The 27,397-nt window shown below is 38.2% G+C and overlaps 1 protein-coding gene across 2 annotated transcripts in view; it reads right to left on the reverse strand.

Annotated features, from left to right (window-relative positions):
* LOC136263246 (uncharacterized) overlaps nt 1-27,397 on the reverse strand; it is a 59,526-nt gene continuing 32,129 nt past the window's right edge. For both annotated transcript variants that reach the window (XM_066057754.1, XM_066057755.1), the window contains exons 6-7: nt 16,027-16,162; nt 1-1,334 (exon numbers count right to left, since the gene is read on the reverse strand). In XM_066057754.1, the coding sequence (XP_065913826.1) occupies nt 130-1,334; nt 16,027-16,162 (1,341 nt within the window). In that variant the 3' untranslated portion in view covers nt 1-129. The remainder of the gene's footprint in view (nt 1,335-16,026; nt 16,163-27,397) is intronic.

Consider the following 27,397-nt stretch of genomic DNA (forward strand, 5'->3'; position numbering starts at 1 on the left):
GAATGCCACATCCATATAATTTGTTTTGAAAAACATTTATACAAAGCAGCTATACAATGTAGTCACGCACATGCATGGATACATATAATCTAGTAGTGAACATATGATGTGTGCATTAATTATAATTTGTCAATTTTTAGCAGCAGTAGCAGCAATCTCATCCAATTGTACAAGAACATCATACATTGTTGGTCTGTCACATGACTGTTGTTTGGTACAGTTGGTGACCAGTTGATCATACTGTGGATATTGATCTCGGATTAGTGTTTTAAGGGAATTAATCATTTGAAAAGGATGAGTTTTGGAGATAGTTTCAATGACAACAACTCCAAAACTGTACACATCCATCTTGGGGGAATGTTTTGTATAGTCACCAGCTTCAGGGGCTCCATATGCAATTGCTCCAGGACCTGCAGTGGCTATTTGTTGCTGTATCTTAGCAGTACCCAAGTCTCCCAGTTTAGCCAGCCACTCACCATTGTAGAATTCCTTTAGTAACACGTTAACACTACTCACATCACGATGGATTACTGGATCTGGTCTGGTGTGTAAGAAATGAAGAGCTTTAGCAACATCATGAAAAATGCTGGGTATTTGATGATCTTTGACAGACTCTTGTTCATATGCTTTTCTCAAGTTAATATCCATCATTTCCATCAAGATTACTGGAGAGTGATCCATTGTAGCTCCAAGAAAAGTGACGATATTCTCATGCTGACACTGAAGTGCCATGTTCATCTCTCTTTGAAATAACTCCTTCGTTTTTGGAGCATTGATAGCATCGTGAAGACTCTTAACAGCAACAGTGGTCCCACGGAAAGTAGCTCGATATACAATAGCCCAAGCTCCTCTACCAATTTCCTTCCCAAGTTTGATTTCTTTGCGTGAGACAACCCATAATCTACTAGAGGTTATCATAGCTTGTAACCCTACCAACTGTTGTTGGGCAAGAGATAGTTGGTTTTGAGTGAGGGAGAGCTGCTCTTGTAGGTTTGCTTTCAATTCTTCATTACTTTGCTGTACTTCTATTATGGCATTCTTCAATTGTTCTTCAAAATGTGTTTTCATGTTTTCTAAATCAAGGTGCAACTTTTCAACAATGGCACTGTCATTTTGTAATGGGTGAATCTTTACACTGGCATCCACAGTACTATACTGCTTAGTCTGTACAGTAGCATCATTGGTTTGTAGCTGGTTGGTCTGTATGTTAGCATCCACAACTTTGACAGCACCAGTTTGTACTTCAACATCTGCAACTTGGAGGCTGTCTAAGCTTGCCTCGGTTGAATCAACTGGGCTTGTTAATGTCATACTTCCATAATCTGATGACAAGGCTAAGAGTTGAACAGTTGCACATATATATGAATAACAGTAATTCACACTTTTATAATCAATAGCAACCATGCAAAACTTGTGCAAGACACTGCAGGAATGGGATCAAAATATTTTTGAAAAAGAATTTTTAAAGTTTTGTAAGCTTTTCGATTATGCATATAATAAGTTTTTAAATGCTAATAAAACAACATGATGTATATCAAGTTGAATAACACATGTTCAGCAATATGTGACTAGATTTTGAAAAATCAACCTTAATGTCATGAAACAATAGTATTACAATTAACCAATTTACCATTATGACATGCAGTTTTGCAATTGCTGATTATCACATTTTTGCAATCCAAAGTGCATTGACTACTAATAATTGTAATCACTTTAAAGCTGATTAACAGCTTAACATGCTTATAATTGGAGTTGTTGAAAGTGTCATTGGCTTTTCCAAACATACATAGACTATGTTATCTGGGTTTGTGAGTCCTTAGCCCCATGGGAGCATGAAAATACATGGTAGAATTATAAAGTGTTAAAACTCCTGGGAGCAATGATTACAAGTGCGCAGCTACAAGATTTCAACAGCCGGTATAATAAGTCTTAGAAGTATAAATTCTGATATCCAGTTTAAAGTTCTTGTCTGTCAGAATTTCCAGTTTAATTAACTCCCTCGCCGCCAAATTTGTACAGGTTCCAATCTACTGTTTCTAAACCGTGTAACTTACACACCATACCATATACTCCTATAAAACTGTATACAGTATCAAATTACTCGCTATAGAACAAGGGATTCGATTATGAAGTTGTTGTTTTCACAAGAACAACTATACAAATCCATTATATAACTTTAAAGTACAAAAATTGATCTTAGTGAAACCAAATGTAAAATTTCACTACTTTTTTCTTAGCTAGCACTGTTTATAATAATACAATAAACATCACTAACCTGTTTACAGTTGAAGCGATTATCTCTAAATTAGGTTTTCCAGCATTTGAGCAAGTGTGCATGCACATACAAGCACGAGGTCACTGTTTCGAGTGTACAAAAGTAGCAATACGCCTATTTAATCCCTCTCCTTACTGTTTCTCTTTATTAGTAGTGACATTATCACATCGAAGAATCGTCTACAATGCTTGTTATCGACGTTCCAAAAGTATGCGATTGCATCATCTAACTGTGCGATAGTGTGTGAGAGACCAATTATCCCTGTTCCTGTTCACTTAAGGGCGTTCCCACTGCAGGATAAGTGCAAGGGCTACTAAAACGCTCGACTGAAGTTACAGAACATTTAGAATGTGATGCTATGAACGTTTATAATCGAAACCGCCATATGGCAGTTGTGGCGGTGAGAGTTAAGATAATACACACCACTTTCACATCTCACTTCCAAAGTGTATATATATGTGACTGGATCTGGGAAAACTGGTCTTATCACCCATGTCAGCAGATTCGATTTTTAACCAAGAACACAACGCTAGATGAATAAACTAATCTCATAATCAAAATCAGCTAGTCTTGAGTGGTCTGTTTTGCTGGCTGCTTTTCCCAAGCCCAGTGGCAATCCATATGTGCGATGTGGAGCCTTATGGAGCTATGGTCAGCCTGGAGATGGCTGCATGTGGTTGTACAGCTCCGTGGTGTTGAATAAAGACTCGTGCTGTAAATTTTCTTTCATTTAAGCCAGATTTTAAACCTGAATTAATGGCCCATAACTTGGCCTGATTCATCCCTACGCCTTCCTTTTCAATTTTTAGACAGTCTCTTGCTCTCCTTCCAGGCCCCCGCCTCCCATTCCTTTTGGAGCTTGCCTGATACAGTCAACCTTGGTTTAAATACTATCTAAAATGGTAGGAAACTTAGCTGTTGGTTACTTGCACAGTGGATGCTCTGGAAGGTGAGGAATTGGTGTAAAGTGTGTGAAAATTTGGTACACATAGCTTCAACCATTGGCAAGCTGCAACACACTAAATACCCAAAACCGGCATTTCTCGACACTTTTAAATAGGCAATAAGACTGATTTCCCAGACTGGGTCACATATCAATACTCAGGATGCATTAATGAAAAATGGAAGTAGTGTTATGCAGTGTATTAGACTACATAATATATCCCAGTGAAACCACAATTCAAAGAATTTACAGGAACTATCTAGTAATCATTGCCTGGGCAATAACTACCATCAAGAATCCATAATAGAGAGGACTCTTGCTACCAGTAAGGTGTTTAAAAACACCAAATTGTGGTGTTAGTATAACATGTTTATGCAAGCTGAGTATGAAGCCATATACTGTACATGAAAATTAGGGACCCTTTGATTATGCTGGCATAATAATGAGCATAATAGGTGCGTGAAAGCATTGAGCATACTGCTAGTACAATAGGCAGAAAAGTTGCGCAATACTATAAATTTTTGCTTATCAAAATACATATTCCACAAAAAGATCAATGTACTCTAATAGAACAGTCAGTAACTCTAATAAAATTATTTCAGTTGCTATCCAAGTTTAACTCTAGGAGCCATCAAGAGCAACTTCAATTTGCCAATCATTTGTTTGATGAACTTCCTCCTAGCATGCATTCCTCAGTCAAGTTGGCTCAGAAGAAGGGTGCATCCAATTGGCTCTCTTGTCTTCCATTGAAGTCGCATAATTTTGTGGTTCATAAAACTGCTTTTCGTGATGCAATTGTGCTTCGCTATCATTGGCTACCATCTGCCTGCCCTACTTCCTGTGCCTGTGGTCACTCTTTTACCATAGAACATGCTCTGTCTTGTCCAAAGGGAGGGTTTCCTTCTTTGAGACATAATTAAGTGCGTGATCTAACTGCCAACTTACTTTCCGAGGTTTGTAACAATGTTGTCATTGAACCCCACCTTCAGCCTCTTTCTGGTGAGACCCTTCAATACAAAACAGCTAACCGTGATGATAACACAAGGCTTGACATTGCAGCTGATGGTTTTTGGGGAGGACGATTTGAGAGGTCATACTTTTATGTCAGAAATTTTAACACCCTCAAATCAACCCTACACTCTGCATACCAACATCATGATAAGGAGAAGAGATGTGAATACCAACAATGGATTCATGAAGTAGAGAATGCCTCATTTGCTCCTTTAAAATTTCACCACTACTGGTGGAATGGGTGATGCTGCTACTCAGTTTTATAAGCGATTGGCCAACCTTTTGAGTGCAAAGCACAGTCTTTCTTATGGAATAGTGATGGGATGGCTGATATGTAAATTAAGCTTCTCTTTGTTGAGATCTGCAATTGTGTGCATTCGCAGTGCCAGGTCCAGTTTGCGCTGTCCTGTTGCTGAGGCACCAATTGCTGTGCAGGTCGCTGAGGCCCATATTTAAGTTCACTTGTATTTACTTATTATGTACTATTTAAATAAAATAATAAATAAAATAATAAAAAATAAAATAAAATAGTCAGGTAGCTGACAGTTCTATTAGAGTATATGGATCTTTTCTGTGACATACATTTTGACAAGCAAGGATTTACAGTCTGTGCTTCAACCACTTACTGCTTTCCCATAAAGTGCAAAGTTATTAGAAAACATGGGAACTGAGGTAAAAATATTGAGCATAATTTGAGCACAATAGGTAAATATTGAGCATTAATTTAAGCATAATAGGTAAATTTTTGGGCAGTACAGCATAGCACAATAGGTGAATTAATGAGCATAATCGGTGGGTCCCTAATGAAAATGCCCACAGTCTTTTACCAGTTTTATCACAGCAGTTGTAGATATTAGTTGTCCTTGGCTGTATATGAAGCCATACACATCTAAGTACCAACATGCAGTCTTTTACTTGGATTAACACTCATTCTTGGCTTTACCTCAAACTTGTGTCAATAACTATCTAATCAAAAAACAGCCAAGCTGTAAAAAAAGGTGCAGCCTCCAAACAACCAGTGTGAAAAAGGAGGTGAAATCAAAGGTGGCGGCCAAGAAATGGCTGTGATGGTAGGGTAATGGCAAAAACTTTAATAATGACAATTCAGGTGAATTTGTGTTGCCTCCTCCAAGTTTCACTAGGATTAGGCACCAAATTTATCTGAATTGTCGTTATTAAATTTTTTGCCATTAACCTACCATCACAGCCAAACTGTAAAAATAGGGCGTGGCCTCCAAAAACTAGAGCGAAAAGAGGTGAAATCAAAGGTGGCAGCCAAGAAATGGCTGTGATGGTAGGCTAATGGCAAAATTTTAATACCAACAATTCAGGTGAATTTGCATTGCCTCCTCCGTTTCACCCTGGAGGCCACACCCTTTTTTACAGCTTGGCTGTTTTTTTTGATTAGATATCACTTCTTTTTGTAATTTCATACCTAAAGCCATCCTATGGTCAGCTTGAGGTATTTCTTTTTAACTTGTCTTTTTTCTTTGCTACAGGGAGAAGATTATTATGAGGGAGAAGATTTTAATGATTTGTTTAGCTACATGTACACTTAGGCAATATTATTTGGTAATTTACAACTGATGATAAAAATTAAGTCAACAGGTTGAACTGTTTGCAGCTGAATATTCTACAGGTAAATGTGTATTTACATGTAGCTGAAATTTCTCCACCTTTTCAAACATACTTTCTGTAACAACTTTAAACAGGCTGTAGGACCAGGAGTCCTACAGACCTTCAGCACTTGTGCTGTAAAGTCTTGATAAATAAATACAAGGAGACTCATAATGTAGCTGTACTCTTTGACTACACGGTGAATGGTTTGTAGTCAACCTCATAACTCGTAACCTAACTAAACTCTCTACAGAAAGAATTGCAAGATAGCTGAACTTTCTACAGGATAGTTTTATTGTAGGAGAACTCTCCACAAGGTAGGCTTGAGCCAATTATGCTTTAAAAATTGCCTATTATGCTTTTGAGCAGTACTCAAAAATCCAGCCTATTATGCTCTCAAATCAAGATTACGCTTGAGAGCTGACTGTTTTATTAGAGTATATCAGCATTTCCTGACTGTTGTATTAGAGTAAGTGACTGCTCTATTAGAGTATCTTGATCTTATTTCTATAAAGTGTGAATAATCAGTCAAGAAAATAGTAACATTGCAAGGTTTTTGATATAAAATGCAGTAATAATGTGCAGTGTGTTCATGTTGTGCAGTATTTTTGGCACGCGCATTGCATGTTTTAATTAAAATTCATGAAATCGTCCTATTATGCTGGCATAATGCTTGATGCTTTTGCTAGCCTATTATGCTCAAAATTATGCGCCAGCCTACCACAAGGTGACTTGTTATGCAACTGATCTCTCTACGGGGTGACATGTTTTCTAGCTGAAATTTCTACAAGGTGACTTGTTTCTAGCTGTTCTCTCTACTGGGTGACTTGTTTCCAGCTGTTCTCTCTACAGGGTGACATGTTTCTAGCTGACCTCTCTACACAGTGTCTTGTTTCTAGCTGATCTCTCTACAGGGTAATTAGTTTCAAGCTGATCTCTCTACAGGTTGACCTGTTTCTATAACTGATCTCTCTATGGAGTGATTTGTTTCAAGCTGATCTTTATACAGGGTGATTTGAAATGTAGCTGATCTCTCTACAAGGTAACTTCTTCTAGCTGATCTTTCTACAGGGTGATTTGTTTCTAGCTGAACTCTCTACAGGATGACTTGTTTCTAGCTGATCTCTGTACAGGATGACTTGTTTCTAGCTGATTTCTCTATGGGTGGCTTTTTCCTAGCTGAACTCTCTATACAGAGTGATTTGTTTCAAGCTGATCTCTCTACAGGGCTTCTTGATTCTAGCTGATTTCTCTACAGGGTGACTTGAAAAATAGTTGAACTCTTTGCAGGGTAACTTGTTTCTAGCTTATCTCTCTACTGAGAGATTTGTTTGTAGCTGGACTTTCCATAGGGTGACTTGAAAAGTATACTCTCTATTTTAGTTGATCTCTCTACAGAGTGATTTTTTCTAGTTGATCTCTACAGCGTGATTTGTTTCTAGCTGATCTTTCTACAGGGTGGCTTGTTTCTTGCTGATCTCTTTACAGGGTGACTTATTTCTAGCTGAACTCTCTACAGGGTGACTTCATTCTATGTGATCTCTCTACAGGGTGACTTGTTTCTAACTGATCCTTCTACAGGGTGATTTGTTTTAAGCTGATCTTTTTACAGGCTGATTGAAATGTAGCTGATCTCACTACAGAGTGACATGTTTCTAGCTAATCTTTCTACAGGGTGATTGTTTCTAGCTGATTTCTCTACAGGATGACTTCTTTCTGGCTGAACTCTCTACAGGGTGACTTTTTTCTACCACATCTCTCTACTGGGTGATTTGTTTCGAGCTGATCTCTCTACAAGGTGATTTGAAATGTAGCCGATCTCTTTACAGGGTTACTTATTTCTAGCTGATCTCTCTACAGGGTGACTTCATGAACTCTTTGCAGGATAATTTGCTTCTAGCTGATATCTCTACTGAGAGATTTGTTTGTAGCTGAACTCTCCACAGGGTGACGTACGTATATATTTCTAGCTGAAACACTATGAAAATGTAGCTGAATTCCCTATATGGTGACGTGCTTATAGCTGAGGGTGACTTGTTTCCAGCTGAACTCTCTATATACAGGGTGACTTGTTTCTGGCTGTTCTCTACAAGGTGAATTGTTTCTAGCTGATCTTTCTATATACAGGGTGACTTGTTTCTAGCTAAACTCTCTATAGGGTGTCTTGAAATGTAGTTGAACTCCCTACTGGATGACTTGATCAAGCTGATCTCTCTACAGGATAATTTGTTTCTGGCTGATCTCTCTGCAGGTTGATTTGTTTCTAGATGATCTCTCTACTGAGATTTGTTTGTAGCTGAACTCTCCCCAGGGTGATTTGATTCTAGCTGATCTCTTTATGTGGTGACTTGCTTATAGCTGCATGAACTCTCTCTACACAGTGACTTGTTTCTAGCTGATTTCTCTACACAGCTACTTGTTTCTATTGAACTCTCTAGAGGGTGACTTGAAACATAGCTGAACTCTCTGCAGGGTGACTTGTTCCTAGCTGATCTCTTTACAGGGTGATTTGTTTCTAGCTGATCTCTCTGTTTCTAGCTGATCTCTCTACATGAGGATTCATTTCTAGCTGATTTCTCTAGAGTGCGATTTGTTTCTGGCTGATCTCTCTATGTAGCTGGACTCTCTTCAGAATGACTTGTTGTAGCTGAATTATATACAAGGTGACTTGTTTGTAGCTGAGTTCTCTACAGGATTGCTTTATTGTAGCTGAACTTTCTCCGGATGATTTGTTTGTAGCTGAACTCTCTATAGAGTGACTATTTTGTAGCTGAAATCTCTTCAGGGTGACTTGGTTGATACTGAATTCTCCATAGGGTGATTAGTTTGTAGCTGAACTCTCCACTGGGTGATTTGTTTGTAGGGGTGATTTACTTGTAGGGGTGACTTTTTTGTGGCTGATAGGAATTTGTTTGCAGTTGAACATATCTACAGGGTGGCTTGTTTGTCGCTAAACTCTCTACTAGGTGACTTGTTTGTAGCTGTACTTTCTACAGGGCTAGCTGAACTTTCTTACAGGGTGATTTATTTCTTGGTTGAACTTTCCACAAGGTTATTTGTTTGTAGCTAAGTTCTGTTCGCCACACCCATATTTCAGACCGCCGAAAAGAAACTACCTCAAAGCAAAGTTGTAAATTAATACGGACTTCATTTCGCTTTTATTTCTTATGTAAAAGCTGGTATTACTATAAACTATTTTGCTCACGTGGGTGCGTACAGACAAACATAGGTAGATAGATAGGTAGCTACCGGGTGATTTGTTTGTAGCTAAATACCCTAGGGGTTGACTTGTTTACTAAACTCTCTACAGGGTTACTTGATTGTGGCTGAATTCTCCAAAGGTGATTTATTTTGTAGCTGAACTCTCCACAGGGTGATTTGTTTGTAGCTGAACTCTCTACAGGGTGAGTTGTTTGTGCATGGCTGAGATTCCACAGAGTGATTGTTTGTCGCTTGCTGAAATCTCTACAGGGTGACTTGTTTCAGCTGAACTCTCTCTAGGATGATGCTTCTAGCTGAATTCTACAGGTGACTTGTTTGTGGCTGAACTCTCCACAGGGTGGTTTGTTTGTAGTTGAACTCTCTACAGGTTGACTTGATTGTAGTTGAACTCTCTTTTAGGTGACTTGATGTTAGCTGAACTCTCTACATGGTGACCTGAACATTCTAATAGAGAGACTTATTATAAAGCTGAACGTTCTATTAGAGTGACTGCACTATTAGAGTATCTCGATCGTGCACTTGACTAGTTGACTTTCGTAGTTTAACTCAGTGGTTCTTTATCTGATTCCTTATAAACCACTGAAAGATAATCTACCTCTCTACCTATTTTCATCTGATTCCATAGACTAGTTTGCCTGGTAGGCATGACAAGGAATACTTTCTATTAACAAAACTCGATCCTGCGCTTTTTACACATAGTTGGCGTTTTTGTTATAACTCCATAACTGTTAGTGCAATTTCACAAAATGTTTGTACTATAATAGTTACTCCATGTATAGACCAATTTCAAGTCATTCCTTCAAGCTGTTTACCCTGTGGCCTTGACAAAAAATTGCTATTGCATTTTTTCGAAAATTTCCATTGTTCTTTATCCGATGTGAATGAAAGTTGGACTGTGAACATACTGCATTACATTCTTAATGCCCTCAAAATTTTAACAAAAATTGACTAAAGTATATGCAAATTATAGCGATTTTTCTTAGTGTTGTGAAAAGAAGAATAATAAGAAGAAATAAATGAAGAAACTAAGTCGAACTTTGAATATGCATATCTCAGTGATGGCTTGGCAGATTCAGCTGAAATTTGAAATGGGAAGTGCCCACCCAGTGGAAATTACCATAGCAAAAATCTGATTATGTACTATAAAGCTACAGATGTGTGAAATGACATTTTCTTGGTTACTGTAAAATACACACTTGTCTGTTGTACATCTGTACTGGCTGTACTTGGCTGCACGACACACTATCTTATGTCTTGATAACATATATCCCTCTTAAGAGGGGGCGTATTATTGATCTATACCAAGCTGTGAAAAAGGGTGTAACCCCCAAAAAAGCCAGATGTGAAATCCAAAGGTGGCAGTCAAGAAATGGCTGTGATGGTAGATTACTTTATTAGTGACAATTCAGGTGAATTTGTGTTGCATTCTCCAAATTTTACTAGGGGTTTTTTCCAATTTATTTTTATACGGATGACAAGGCTGTTCTTCAGCTATGCCCTGAATTGCACATAATTATACAATATGTTCCTGGTTTAACAGCTAGGTGGCTGGAGCAATGGGGGGTAAAGTTTCTTGCTCAATGAAACAACAGTAGTAGTAAACATGGGACCAAACCAAGCATCAAACCTGGGACTTCTCAATCAAGCATCAAACCTGGGACTTCTCAATCAAGCATCAAACCTAGGACCTCTCAATCACAAGGCCAATACCCAATTCACCTGAATTGTCGTTAATAAAAATTTTAACCATCACGGCCATTTCTTGGCTGCCACCTTGGATTTCACATTTTTCCACTCTGGCATTTTTGGGGGCTGCACGGTTTTCATGGCTTGGCTGTTTTGGTATAGATATTACTTCTTTTTGTATTTGCATATCCCAAAGCCAGCCCGTGCTTGTATTACCTGTCTTTTTTGCAGAAAGGAGGAAGAGATTAAAAGTTGAATTCTTTTGTGCATTTTGCTTATAATGATACATTTTTTAAAATCAATACTTACCACATGAACTCTCTCTTACAGGTTGGGTGGTTTTGTAGCAGAAATCTCTACAAGGTAACTTGTTTGAGGCTGAGTTTTCTACAGGGAGACTTGTATGTGGCTGAATTCACTACTGGGTGACTTTTGTAGCTGAACTCTACAGGAGACTTGTTTGTAGCTGAATTGTCTATCAGGTGACCTGTTTGTCGCTGAACTCCCCACAGGGTGATTTGTTTTGCAGCTGAATTGTCTACATGGTGACATATTTGTAGTTGCACTCTGTACAGGGTGAATTATTTGTAACTGAACTCTCTATTGGGTAACTTGTTTGTAGCTGAACTCTCTTGAATGTGTTGCAACTGAACCCTCTACATAGTGACTTGTAATGTAGTTGAATTCTCTGTGACTTGTAATGTAGTTCAACTCTCTACTGGAAGACTTGTTTGTAACTGAACTCCCTACATGGTCACTGACTTGACTGTAACTGAAGGGTAACTTGCTACTTACTGAATGTTCTAATAGGGTGACTGTACTATTAGAGTATCTCGATAAAGCATTTGTCACATATAGTTGGTTTTCCCAGTATATATTTTATTGTAAACTCTTCTAAACATTATTCTATGATGATTAATCCTATACACTGACTTTCAGCTCATTCCTATAAACAGTTGGTCTAGTAAGCGTGCAACTAAATGTTTATTTATTAACCTTAATCATGTAATTGCTACACACTGTTGGGTTTTGTGTTGTATTTTCATGGTCATAGTCTCGATTTCTTTCAAACCATGAAAAGGCCTATGATGACTAATCTAACTACTAACCAATTTTCAACTGGTTTCTTGGAGTGGTTTACACTGTAGGCATAACAGAAGTTCGATCTCATTTTACGCAAATAAATGGTCATAACTCTGTGAATCTTGATCGGGTTTCCACTAAAAATTGGTAATGAGATTTGATTTAATAACTCCTTTCAGTGTGCCAAATTGGAGTGCACATTTATGTCTTATGGAAGATTTTGCAAAAAGTGTGCAAAAAATACAGAAGAAAAAAACCAAGAAAGAAAACCTGAAACTTTAGCCGCTTATATCTCAGAAATGGCTGGATTGATTTCCTTCAAATGTGGTATGTGGACTGTGGGCCTCTGTACAGCAAAAATTTGTTCCAATCAGTAACATAATGTTAATGTTTGGGGGTAAAGTAAAATCATGTTTCTTTCTTCATATATATATGTGACTGAGCCTGCGAAAATAGGGCATGTGGGCACAAACTACACCCCATCACCTAACATGTCATATCTCAGTACTGGGATGGAATATTTTCGCTTGTATTGTAAAGCCATCTAAATGTTTAATATGTGCTGAAACATTCATGGTCACAGAGGCATGGAGTACAAAGTTATAACACATCAAAGTTTGAAAAAGTAGGCAATTTTTATGTGCCCACATGCCCTATTTTTGCAGGCCCGGTCACATATATGCTCACAATGTAGCACGCTGGATTCTTTGGGCCACATGACACATTAGCAAGGGCATTATAGCAGTGAAGCTAAGGCCTCACCACATTTTGATTGAAGTAAATAAAAACTTTCAAACTCACTGATGTCAAAACTAAAAGTAATGAAACAAGAAATACTTAGCATTTATTTAATGTAATGCAATAATTGACAGAAACAATATTTATCTACGTAAATAATATCTAACCCGTCTTTTACTCAAAACAGCTTCATATGTTGACTCATGGATAATATGGGGTGCAAAGATAACAACGCTTATCTATGGTTGACTTCATCCATATTAAATGCCTTTAAACATAATTATAGCTTTGTTTCTCTTTGTAGCTATTTCTTAATTATTCCTTACAATTTATCTCTTAATTAATAAACTCAAAGAATAAGGTTTAAGAGTTAAAAAGTACCACACAAAACAGCCAAGCTGTAAAAACAGGTACGGCTTTAAAAGCCTGGGTGAAAAAAGTTGTGAAATCAAAGGTGGTGGCCAACAAATGGTGGCAATGATGTTAATACTAATAAATTTTAACAATGCACACAGCCATTATTAAATTTTATTAGCATTAATATCATTGTAGCCATTTGTTGGCCACCACCTTGATTTCACAACTCTTTTCACCCAGGCTTATTCAGGCCGCACCTTTTTTCACAGCTTGGCTGCTTTTGTGTGGATATCACTTCTTTTTGTAATTACACGTTCCAAAGCCGACCTTTAATAATTTATTTTAACCTTTTCCCCTTTGCTATAGGAATCATCGAAGACTGCATGGTTGAAATAAGATGAATTTTAAAGTGCGTATACCCCAATGATAGCAGGGAAGATTCGACTCAAACTAAGAATGGGAGATGCCCTACCCTGAGGAAGCTTCTGCTGCAGAAATGGTTAATTATACCGTTCAAGCACTATGGAGCTACGGATACATGACAACTTTTTTAATTTAGATTTTTATTATTATTCCCAGGGTTACCAGCACCCCTTGCCACCACCCTGACATCACAGGACTATATGACACTAGCTATTCTTTCTGAAGAGAGACAAGGAGAGCAAGTCTTATGTAAAATACAGCACTGAGCAGCATGACCCATACCACCCCTTAACGTTGAAAATACAAGTGTGGTAAAAGAACCCATCTCAATTTTATTGTTCACACTTCTGTTGCTTCTCACATTCAAAACGTCGATAAACTACGGTGAGGATACTTGGGTACCACGATATGAAGGTGCAATAGCCTTAACTTTGACATAAAAAAAACTCCTTCAGATGTTTGCTTACCTCCCCAGAATCCTGAAGCATAAACATCTACACCAGCTCCATCCTCATTATTAGGTGTTGCATATCGAAGGCCAGGTCTCACCTGTAAAGAGGCTCCAACTGCGGATGCATGAAAACAGCATTTTCTGGTTCCTTAAAACGGGTATGTCGCTTGCCCACACTGGCTGTACTTGGCTGCACAACATGGCTACTTTCATACTTTTTGTAGAACGTTCTGGAACAATCTAGATTTTCCATTGGTAGATCTGTGAAAGATCTATGAAATTATGAACTTGACTATTGAGTAGATTTTAGCTAGAATTTTCATTTATAAAGTAGAAATAAAGCGAGGTGATCAGCCGTGATAGCAGCGACTCAATGGTTAAGGATTTGGTGTTCAGTATGGAGGTCCCTGGTTCAAATGCTGCCCAGCAAATTTTTTTGGACATTTTTAATGCACCTTTTTTACACTGCAGTGACTGTTCTATTAGAGTAGTATTTTGACCGCACGATTTACAGTTGTTTGGTTTTTGCCTTATAACTCTGTAGCAGTCAGTGCGATTTCTATTAAACTACAAAAGGTTTGAGCTACGATGGTTAACCTATATGCATACCGATTTTTAAGTTATTCCCATAAGTGGTTTACCTGTAGGTGTGGCAACAAGTTGGCCTTTTTTAATGGAAACAATCGTCCATAGCTCTATGAATATTAATCAGATTTGCACCAAACTTGGTACGTGATTGTGCCGCAATACGTTCTTAAATTGCACCAAAGTTCAAGACAATTGAGCTAAACCTTTGCATTTATAATGGTTTTTGTAAAGTGTGCGAAAAGAAGAATTTAAGTCCCTCGAGCCCCTAAACGGAGAAAAAAATGAAGAAATTAAGCCAAATTTTGAAGGCTTATAATTCACAACTGCATTAAGCAATCTTGCTCAAATTTGATTGTGGGGTCCTGAAGGTGGAGGGCGTTTGCAATATAAAAATGATTCCAATTCGAGAAGGGAGCACAGAGCTATGTATGCGTGAAATCGCATTTTGTTTCTTCCTGTAAGTATAGTCATGGTGTGGTGCGCCAGCTTTCTTGGCCGCACTTGATTCATAACTATTCCTTACAATTTATCTCTTAATTAATAAACTCAAAGAATAAGAGTTAAAAAGTATCATGGGATCGTTTAGTGTCCAATTTTATCATTGAGCACTTGTCAGCTGGTAGCTGCTAGCTAGCACTTTGCACACAGTATTAGCTATAGCCAAAAATTGCCACCAAATACAGTAGCATCTTAAAAATAATGTGAAATTTAATTTTTTTTCTGGGGGAATATGCTTCCAGGCCTTCTAGCCTTCAGCAGCGTTAGGCTAAGCCTTACCACTTTCACTTTTACTCTGATGTCCTTGCACATTACTGTGTGTGTCTTGATCTACTACTTGCTGAAGTCTTTTTAGAAACCATTAAACGTCTTATACTATAAGTCCACATAAACTTGATTATTAGTTTCTCATCCTCCTGTACTCAAAATAGCAATGTGGGAGGGCAGATTTTTATTTATTTTTTATTAACTAGATAGCTGAATTAGCTAGCTAAAATGACTCAAAAAGCAAATTTTGTAGACTGCTCTACTGAGGTCACAACTATAAAAGGTGTTAATTGGTCTCCCTTAGCTACCAGTGGTGCAAAAATCCTTGGTGAGGTAAGGAAATGGCAATGCGGGCGAGGATGAGAAACTAGTTTATATGACCTAACATCGTAATTCTGTATTATACTTTGTGTGAAGTACCAAGTGTGAAGTGTGCTACTGACAACTGGGTTTTGATACACTAACAAATAATTTAAAATGCCTTGCTTGTGCAATATAAATGTACAATAAAAAATTCAGTGCTTGGCCTCAATGTTAATAATGCATTCAGCTTTGGATTATATGACATGTCTTGCGATTGCTTTAAGATAACGTACAGTCCAGTGGTCATGCAATATATGCAATTACAGTAGACCCTCAGTTATTCAAACACCAGACATCCAGTTTATGCTTATGCAAACATCTAATTGATTTTTCTATTAAAAAATTGAGTAGTCAAAAGTTTATTAGCATATATGTGTTGTTTTATGGTGACTTTATATCACCTTTTTGCTCATCCATGCACTAGGCAACTCTGAGGTTTTACTGTTTACAGTACTTCATGTCATTCATTCATATGGTTGCTTCCATAAATATACTGACACTTACAGTTGCAGTGCCTTTTATCAGAATGTAGTCCAGATAATGGCAAGAATAACCCTCTGTTAGGCTTTGATTGAAACAACTGAATACTATTATGCCGGCCATCAGTATATTTATTGGCAACATCATCTTCTGTTTTTTCCTACATGTGCAATAGCAAGACTATAATACACAGTATACAGGTGTACATAAATACTATAGTGTAGCTGTAGGCATAAGCAAGGGCTAGGATTCTACAACCCAACAAGAATGCAATGATTACCAAATTGGAGGTGATTATTACATCATTCTGTTGGGTTGTTTCTACCAGGACAAAATGTAACCAGATCTACAGGAACCCAACATAATAGGACAAATTTTACAGTACAAAGTGTTCATTTTAATGGGTACAATGCATGTGTATTCTATCTTTAAATAGTGTAAATTTTGTTCTTAACTCATCCACCTAAATACCATACCTCCTACCCAAGAAAATCTTTTGCAGTACACTAAAAGAAACATGAGATGTGGGGATTTCCTTACATCACATCAGAAAGATAGCGTATCATTGACCTTTCTTCAACTTTGCCAATGGCAAAGAAAAGAGATACTGGAAGAATTTACTCAGCGATGAATTCATCTGTTCATGGCAGAAACGATGGTAAAAGTTTCAATTCAGTGTAAAATTGTGTTCATAAGATATAACCATGCTAACATAAGCATGTACATATAAATTATTTTTCCAATACAGTAGCTACTGTACAACTACTTTAACTCCAATAATTTGTGGCATATGAAGCTGAAACCTCAGCAGTGCACTGTGCCCTGGTTACATAGACAATGGAGACAAAGGGGTGGAGGGTAAGCATTGGAGGGGTGAGTAATAGATACGCTTTAAATGGAGGCACAATATGAATGGAGCCCAGAACCTATTATAAGGTAGTGCAGGCTCCTTAGTTGGCTGATAAGCAGCAAATCAACACAGAAAATGTTAGCAAACTATTTAATCAAGCCATCCAACTGTGCACCACTACTTCTCATCAAACCAGGTCCTTAAACAAGGCTGGGAATTGCCATTTGAGCTTGTCACACTACCCAGAAAAGACAACTCTCAAAACCAGTCTTGAGTAGTGTAGGTAATCCTGAGGGGTCAAAACCAAAAATGTGACTGGATCTGGGAAAACCAGTCTTATCGCCCATGTCAACAGATTTGCTTTTTCACCAAGAACACAAAGCTACATAAATAAACTATCACATTTTACAATCAGAATCAGCTAGACTTGAGTGGTCTGCTTTTGCTGGCTGCTTTTCCCAAGCCCAGTGGCAATCCGTATGTGTGGTGTGGGGCCTTAATAGAGCTATGGTCAGCCTGGGGATGGCTGTATGTATGTGGCTGTACAGCTCCGTGGTCTTGACTAGAGACCTGTGCTGTGAATTTCCTTTCATTTAAGCCGGTTGTGAGACCTGAATGACCCATAACTTTGCCTAACACATCCCTACGTGTTTCTCTTCATAATTTTGAACATCCTCTGGCCCTCCTTCCTAGGGTCTAAAATGGTAGGAAACTTAGCTGCTAGCTGCTTGTACAGTGGATGATCTAGAAGGTAAAGAACTGGTATAAAATGTGTGAAAATGTGGTACACATAGCTTCAGCCATTGGTGAGCTACAACACACTAAATACTTAAAACTAGCATTTCTCAATACTTTAAAATAGGCAATAAGCCCAGACTGTGTCACAAATAGTGATAGTGTAGCCATCCACTGCAGATTGAATTGGCAAATCCCATTCAGAGGTGGATTTAAAGGGGTTATGAGGTTTTCAGAAACTGGTCAAGTACAGGCAATTAAGAATACATTTGCATTGATTTGAAAAAGGTAGCAAAGAAAGAGTCTAATAGAGCTGCAGTCAACCACCCTCACATTTTTGTTTTTTTTTAGTTGTTTGCCTTTATGAAACAGTAAAAATAGTCTAAAACAAAGCTTTACTTTATCCTGGGGGCATACCCCCAGATCTCCAGAATGATGCCCATGTCTTTCAAACTTCACATTGCTCAACATCTTTACTCTTTGACCTGTTCCTGATTATATGTGCTAGTAGAAACAAACACAAAGCAGCCTATGTATATCATTAAATTCTTAACCTACGTATGTTTAAAATTTCACTTATAATTTTAATTATTACCAGTTTCAATCTCAGAATACAAAAATTTCTTGGGGGAACATGCCCCCAGACTCCTGTAGATTTAAGTAGAATGTAACAGAAAAATAATTTAGAAATCTTTCACCAAAATTCCTGGAGCCACCTTACTATTAGTTTGACTTCCAGTGGTGACACAATGTATGATTAATATAATCCCCCCACCCCCCTGAATGAATTAGTCATCAGACTGTGTGGTGGTACCAGAGAGAATTATAACTAGTCTTCGTAGATCTGACATTATGTCACATCAAAGTCAAAGTTGATCTGACATGATCTGAAATTGTATGGCAATGCTTAGCAGTATGTGTAAGCATGCCAAGTTGGGGCATACCCCTCAAAAAGTTTTGGATTTTCAAAGCTTGGATGTGAGTATTTTGACATCCAAAACTCCTTCAGCAGCCATGCACTGTTACGTTGTTAAACCACATACATAATAAATCTGTAATAATAACATTACAATGATTTGATATGAAATTATCCAATGTGATGTTTTAACTGCAGGACATTTAAAACCCCTTTAGAAGCAAAACCCCTTTAGAAGCCATTAAAATAGTGTGTGAGCATGTGGTAGAATGGTGCAGACTGTACTTCATTGAAAGGTGCAGGTTTGATTCCCTAAGTCAGACAACTTCTTTTTTATTCATAAGAATACTTCCAGAATTATAGGATAATTATAGGAATAATTTTAGAATTATCGGACGTCAATGGGAATAATTACTGGAATTAAGGGACATATCTCTTCTTGAACAGTTAGAAGATCGTGTTAAGCTACTAAGAATGATATATAGCTGACATTATTATACGAGTGCTGGCTGGAAAAGGACTATAAAAAGCCTCTAAAAGATTGATATACTCTAATAGAATGCTCAAATACTCTAATAAAGTAGTCATATCGTTTCATATTAATATAAATCTGCAGCCAGCATCAGGGATTTAACTGCAGATTATCTGTAATCTTGAAGCTTGTGCATTTTAGACCATTCTACATATTGTTATCATTATGTACCAAACTTAGCATGTAGCTATGATACACTAATAATTGATCATGAAAACTCTTGAATTATTACTGCAGATAGCTATTCTAAGTCTGTTGTAACTACTTATGACTAGAAAAAAGATACATGAATGCTTCATTTATGGCTATTAATTATTTCTGGCAATATCAGCATCTTGAAAACAAAGCAACCGGCTATAGAAACTAAATGAGCATTATTATGGAATAATAGGCTAGATACAAGAATAAAAAAAGAATAATGGGAGAATTTTTTGGGAAATTCTGGAAGGAATAATAGGTTATTGAGCATAATAGGCTCAGACCTAGTTTACAGCTGAGTTGAAATGCTGATGGCAGTCTTTGATCCACCTATGCACTATATTACAATTATTGCCCAACAAGGAGCACAAGTAACATGACTTACGTCTAATTTCGCTTAAATAAGGCTACCAGCAGAAGGTACGTGGAAATTTCAATGCATGAAAATATAAACAAAGGCCTTTAAACCAGAATGGATGACTAAAGTTTATCCACATCACTTATGTTATGTTTGTTGAGATAAAGTGTGTCTCATCCACATCACAGATATCATGTGAAAAGGTCTAGGAAAAGCAGTATTGCAGTGGGAGATTTGATTTTTCACCATGCACGTAAGGTACATGAATACAATATTTCAAATTTTACTGTCAAAATCTACCAACTGATTTTGCTGTCCAAGTCTTGTGGCAAGCTGTACAGTGGTGAGAAGTTTTTACTGTAATTTTAGCTGGTTTGAGCCCTAGCTTCTAAATGCACATCTGCACTAGTGCTGCCACAATGTAGAAGAACTCTATATCATATTACCAAGGTTTATGTCATGATATGAACATATATCGCGATATCAAAACACACGATAGTGTGTCGTGCGGCCCAAGAAGCCGGCGCGCCACACCGTGAGTATATTAACAGGAAGAAAGAAAACGCAATTTTCACACCTATGTAGCTCTGTGATCCCTTATCCGATTGGAACCAAATTTGCTAGAGACGTTCCTCCCAGTTAGGGGAGTCTACATACCAAATTTGAAGAAAATCGCTCCAGCCATTTCCAAGATACGAGCGAAAAAAATTTCGTTTTAATTTCTTCGTTTTTTTCTTCTTCATCTTCTTCATTTCACACACTTCGCAAAATTCGCCATAAAACACGAATTCGTGCTCGGATTGGGCTGAAATTTGGCACACTTAAAGGGCTCATTAAGGCGGATCTCCGTACCAACTTTGGTAGGAATCCGATGAACATTCACGGAGTTATGACTGATTATTTGCGTACAATAAGGTCGAAGGTCTGTCACGCTTACAGGGTAAACCCCTTGGAGGAATCAGTTGAAAATTGATATGTAGATGGAGCAATCATCGTAGGAGTGCCTTTTTGTGGTTTGAAAGGAATCGGGATAAAGACCATGGAGATATGACACAAAACCCAACCTGTGTCAAAATTACGCGATCGATTTTTATGAATAAAAAAACTATTAGATTTCGTATCTACCAGGCAAACCGCTTAGAGCAACGAGCTGAAAATCAGTATGTAGCTGGAATAATCATCATAGAAAGTTCTTGCAGTAGTACAGAAGAATCGAATTACAAATCACTGAGTTATGATTCGAAAGGCAACTACGTGCAACAAATGCGAGATCGAGATACTCTAATAGAACAGTCACCCTAATAAAGCATTCAGCTGCGTTTATAATTTACTCAATTATATTACATTGCAAGTTATTCTGTAGGGAACTCAGCTACAAACAAGTCACCCTGTAGTCAGATCAGCTACCTAATAGAGAGTTCAGCTACAAAGAAGCCATCATGTAGAGAGTTCAGCTCAAATAAATCACCCTGTAGAGAATTCAGCTACAAACAAATTGCCCTGTAGAGAGATCAGCTAGAAGAAGTTACCTTGTAGAGAGTTCAGTTACAAAGAAACAATCATGCAAAGAGTTTAGCTGCAAACAAATCACCCAGTAGAAAGTTCCGCTATGAACAGATCACACTGTAGAGAGTTCAGTTAGAAACAAGTCATCCTGTAGATAGATCAGCTAGAGGAAGTCACTTTGTAGAGAGTTCAGCTACAAAGAAACTACCATGTAAGAGAGTTCAGCTGCAAGCAAATCACCTGTAGAGAGTTCAGCTAGGAACAAGTCACCCTGTACAGAGATCAGCTAGAAACAAGTCATCCTGTAGAGAGTTCAGTTAGAAGAAGTTACATTGTAGAGAGTTCAGCTATACAAAGAAACTACCATGTAGAGAGTTCAGCTGCAAACAAATCGCCCTGTAGAGAATTCAGCTACAAACAAATCACCCTGTAGAAAGATCAGCTAGAAGAAGTTACCTTGTAGAGAGTTCAGCTACAAACAAATCACCCTGTAGAGAGTTCAGCTAGAAGAAGTTACATTGTAGAGAGTTCAGCTACAAAGAAACTACCATGTAAAGAGTTCAGCTGCAAACAAATTGCCCTGTAGAGAATTCAGCTAAAAACAAATCACCCTGTAGAAAGATCAGCTAGAAGAAGTTACCTTGTAGAGAGTTCAGCTAGAAACAAATCACCCTGTAGAGAGTTCATCTAGAAACAAGTTACCCTGTAGAGAGTTCAGCTAGAAGAAGTCACATTGTAGAGAGTTCAGCTACAAAGAAACTACCATGTAGAGAGTTCAGCTGCAAACAAATTGCCCTGTAGAGACAAACAAATCACCCTGTAGAAAGATCAGCTAGAAGAAGTTACCTTGTAGAGAGTTCAGCTACAAACAAATCACCCTGAAGAGAGTTCAGCTAGAAAGAAGTCACCCTGTAGAGAGTTCAGCTAGAAGAAGTTACATTGTAGAGGGTTCAGCTACAAAGAAACTTCCATGTAGAGAGTTCAGTTGCAAACAAATTTCCCTGTAGAAGCAAACAAATCACCCTGTAGAAAGATCAGCTAGAAGAAGTTACCTTGTAGAGAGTTCAGCTACAAGCAAATCACCCTGTAGAGGGTTCAACTACAAACAAGTCACCCTGTAGAGAGTTCAGCTAGAAGAAGGTACATTGTAGAGAGTTTAGCTACAAAGAAACTACCATGTAGAGAGTTCAGCTGCAAACAAATTGCCCTGTAGAGAATTCAGCTACAAACAAATCACCCTGTAGAAAGATCAGCTAGAAGAAGTTACCTTGTAGAGAGTTCAGCTACAAGCAAATCACCCTGTAGAGGGTTCAACTACAAACAAGTCACCCTGTAGAGAGTTCAGCTAGAAGAAGGTACATTGTAGAGAGTTTAGCTATACAAAGAAACTACCATGTAGAGAGTTCAGCTGCAAACAAATTACCCTGTAGAGAATTCAGCTACAAACAAATCACCCTGTAGAAAGATCAGCTAGAAGAAGTTACCTTGTAGAGAATTCAGCTACAAACAAAGAGTTCAGCTAGAAACAAGTTACCCTGTAGAGAGTTCAGCTAGAAGAAGTTACATTGTAGAGAGTTAAGCTACAAAGAAACTACCATGTACAGAGTTCAGCTGCAAACATATTTCCCTGTAGAGAATTCAGCTACAAACAAATCACCCTGTAGAAAGATCAGCTAGAAGAAGTTACCTTGTAGAGAGTTCAGCTACAAACAAATCACCCTGTAGAGAGTTCAGCTAGAAACAAGTCACCCCGTAGAGAGTTCAGCTAGAAGAAGTCACATTGTAGAGAGTTCAGTTACAAAGAAACTACCATGTAGAGAGTTCAGCTGCAAACAAATTGCCCTGTAGAGAATTCAGCTACAAAAGAATCACCCTGTAGAAAGATCAGCTAGAAGAAGTTACCTTGCAGAGAGTTCAGCTAGAAACAAGTCACCCTGTAGAGAGATCAGCTAGAAACAAGCCACCCGTAGAGAGTTCAGCTAGAAGAAGTTACATTGTAGAGAGTTCAGCAGTTTAGCTGCAAACAAATCGCCCTGTAGAGAATTCAGCTACAAACAAATCACTCTGTAGAAAGATCAGCTAGAAGAAGTTACCTTGTAGAGAGGTTCAGCTACAAACAAATCACCCTGTAGAGAGTTCAGCTACAAACAAGTCATCCGGTAGAGAGATCAGCTAGAAACAAGCCACCCGTAGAGAGTTCAGCTAGAAGAAGTTACATTGTAGAGAGTTCAGCAGTTTAGCTGCAAACAAATCGCCCTGTAGAGAATTCAGCTACAAACAAATCACTCTGTAGAAAGATCAGCTAGAAGAAGTTACCTTGTAGAGAGTTCAGCTACAAACAAATCACCCTGTAGAGAGTTCAGCTACAAACAAGTCATCCAGTAGAGAGATCAGCTAGAAGGATCACGTTGCAGAGAGGTCAGCTACAAAGAAATCACCCTGCTTCATCTTTTCTTCTTCCTGTAGTAAAGAAAAAAATGACAGGTTAAAAAGCCCTAAAGCCGGCCATAGGCCGGCTTTGGGGTATACAAATACAAAAAGAAGTGAAATCTAATCCAAAACAGCCAAGCTGTAAAAAAAGAGTGCGGCCCTGAGAAAGGCTATGGTGAAAAAAGATGTGAAATCCAAGGTGGCGGTCAAGAAATGGCTGTGATGGTAGGTTAATGGTAAAAATTTTAATAACAACAATTCAGGTGGATTTGGTGCTGCTTGGTCTTGGCACAAAATTCACCTGAATTGTCGTTATTAAAATTTTTACCATTAACCTACCATCACAGCCATTTCTTGGTCGCCACCTTGGATTTCACATCTTTTTTCACCATAGCCTTTCTCAGGGCCGCACTCTTTTTTTACAGCTTGGCTGTTTTGGATTAGATAGAACTAACTGTAACATTTGCAAGACAAACACATATACATCCTCTTCATTGTAAGTTTAAATTTAAGTTGGATGTATACCACAAGCAAAAGTTACCCTTGTTTATCAGGTTTTAAACATTTTGTTATTGCTTTACAGTTGAGACAAGTGGCTGGCACTAGATAGAAACCTCAAAACCTCCCAGTTTACTTTGGGGTTGGCTTGTTTACCACACTACACCATCAACACATAACTTAATTAAATTCCAACTACCATATGTCTGGCCTCCCCCACATCATTATACTAAGCAGCACCACTACGCACAACCATCGATATGACTGATTGGCTATATCACCACCTTGTTATATCGATACTATCGATGTATCGATATATCGTGGCAACACCAATCTGCACTTTTTCTACCATTTTGAAAACAACTATTTGCAGTCCCCACCACTTCCCACTCACTACCCTGATTAGACTTCATATGATTCTTTCAACCTTACAAAAAAACTAACTAAATTTACAGGAAACTTGGCCAATTATTACTTGTATATGGTGAGGCACTGTATGGGAATTCCCAGACATCTACATAATATAAAGTTTGTATAATACATAATATTATTATGCAGCTAAAGTACAGTACTACACAGGGGCGGCGGAACCAGGTAGGCAGGGTAGGCAAATGCCTACCCAACTTTTAGTGGTAGGTATTGAGCCATGTTCCAAATCCATAGAAAGCAATCTGGTTGCTCTGGTTTTTCAGGATCGCTTTTGGTTATTGTCACTCAAGATACCCTAATCTAATCCAAAACAGCCAAGCTGTTAAAAAAGAGTGCAGCCCTGAGAAAGGCTATGGTGAAAAAAGATGTGAAATCCAAGGTGGTGGCCAAGAAATGGCTGTGATGGTAGGTTAATGGTAAAAATTTTAATAACGACAATTCAGGTGAATTTGGTGCCGCTTGGTCAATTGGCACAAAATTCACCTGAATTGTCGTTATTAAAGCTTTTACCATTAACCTACCATCACAGCCATTTCTTGGCCACCACCTTGGATTTCACATCTTTTTTCACCATAGCCTTTCTCAGGGCCGCACTCTTTTTTTACAGCTTGGCTGTTTTGGATTAGATTTCACTTCTTTTTGTATTTGTATACCCCAAAGCCGGCCTATGGCCAGCTTTAGGGCTTTTAACCTATCATTTTTTTCTTTACTACAGGAAGAAGAAAAGATGAAGCAGGGTGATTTCTTTGTAGCTGACCTCTCTGCAAGGTGATCCTTCTAGCTGATCTCTCTACCAGATGACTTGTTTGTAGCTGAACTCTCTACAGGGTGATTTGTTTGTAGCTGAACTCTCTACAAGGTAACTTCTTCTAGCTGATCTTTCTACAGAGTGATTTGTTTGTAGCTGAATTGTCTACAGGGTGATTTGTTTGCAGCTGAACTGCTAAACTCTCTACAATGTAACTTCTTCTAGCTGAACTCTCTACAGGGTGGCTTGTTTCTAGCTGATCTCTCTACAGGGTGACTTGTTTCTAGCTGAACTCTCTACAGGGTGATTTGTTTGTAGCTGAACTCTCTACAAGGTAACTTCTTCTAGCTGATCTTTCTACAGGGTGATTTGTTTGTAGCTGAATTCTCTACAGGGCGATTTGTTTGCAGCTAAACTCTCTACATGGTAGTTTCTTTGTAGCTGAACTCTCTACAATGTAACTTCTTCTAGCTGAACTCTCTACGGGTGGCTTGTTTCTAGCTGATTTCTCTACAGGGTGACTTGTTTCTAGCTGAACTCTCTACAGGATGATTTGTTTGTAGCTGAACTCTCTACAAGGTAACTTCTTCTAGCTGATCTTTCTACAGGGTGATTTGTTTGTAGCTGAATTCTCTACAGGGCGATTTGTTTGCAGCTGAACTCTCTACATGGTAGTTTCTTTGTATAGCTGAACTCTCTACAATGTAACTTCTTCTAGCTGAACTCTCTACAGGATGACTTGTTTCTAACTGAACTCTCTACAGTGTGATCTGTTCATAGCGGAACTTTCTACTGGGTGATTTGTTTGCAGCTAAACTTTTTGCATGATTGTTTCTTTGTAACTGAACTCTCTACAAGGTGACTTCTTCTAGCTGATCTGACTACAGGGTGACTTGTTTGTAGCTGAATTCCCTACAGAATAACTTGCAATGTAATATAACTAAGTAAATTATAAATGCAGCTGAATGCTTTATTAGGGTGACTGTTCTATTAGAGTATCTCGATATCGCATTTGTTGCACGTAGTTGCCTTTCGAATCATAACTCAGTGATTTGTAATTCGATTCTTCTGTACTACTGCAAGAACTTTCTATGATGATTATTCCAGCTACATACTGATTTTCAGCTCGTTGCTCTAAGCGGTTTGCCTGGTAGATACGAAAACTAATAGTTTTTTTATTCATAAAAATCGATCGCGTAATTTTGACACAGGTTGGGTTTTGTGTCATATCTCCAGGTTGGTCTTTATCCCGATTCCTTTCAAACCACAAAAAGGCACTCCTACGATGGTTGCTCCATCTACATATCAATTTTCAACTGATTCCTCCAAGGGGTTTACCCTGTAAGCGTAACAGACCTTCGACCTTATTGTACGCAAATAATCAGTCATAACTCCGTGAATGTTCATCGGATTCCTACCAAAGTTGGTACGGAGATCCGCCTTAATGAGCCCTTTAAGTGTGCCAAATTTCAGCCCAATCCGAGCACGAATTAGTGTTTTATGGCGAATTTTGCGAAGTGTGTGAAATGAAGAAGATGAAGAAGAAAAAACGAAGAAATTAAAACGAAATTTTGTTCGCTCGTATCTGGGAAATGGCTGGAGCAATTTTCTTCAAATTTGGTATGTAGACTCCCCTAACTGGACGGCACGTCTCTAGCAAATTTGGTTCCAATGGGATAAGGGATCACAGAGTTACATAGGTGTGACAATTGCGTTTTCTTTCTTCCTGTTAGGCCCCTATTCGGTGATTATTAGTTTCTCATCCAGCCTTTCTAATTATTATGATGCGGGCGGGAGGGTATTACCATTATGCCATTATTTTATAATATTAACACACTGATGTACGGACCTTGTCCAAATTGTCTTTCTTTCTTACTACAAACATTTGCTTCACCAGCTGATTCTACTTTTCGTGATCGCCAACTGTTTTTAGACAGTCAACTCAGTGAAAGCCTGCTTTGATGAAGTCAATAGAGCACGAGTGCAACAGGCACTGCAACAATTTGCTAAGGAAAACAACAGTTCTAGATCTCCTGGCGATATATAGCGCATTGTAGCGTTCATCAACAAAAATTATAACAGTTTGGTATCACGTGTTCTTCTGAGCATGCACAGAGTAAATAATGGCTTACCATGTGTTAGCTTAAGAAGGATGCGGGCGGTGGATGAGAAACTAATAATCACCAAATAGGGGC

The sequence above is a fragment of the Dysidea avara genome, chromosome 8, assembly GCF_963678975.1.
Source record: "Dysidea avara chromosome 8, odDysAvar1.4, whole genome shotgun sequence".
Classification (NCBI taxonomy): Eukaryota; Metazoa; Porifera; class Demospongiae; order Dictyoceratida; family Dysideidae; genus Dysidea; species Dysidea avara.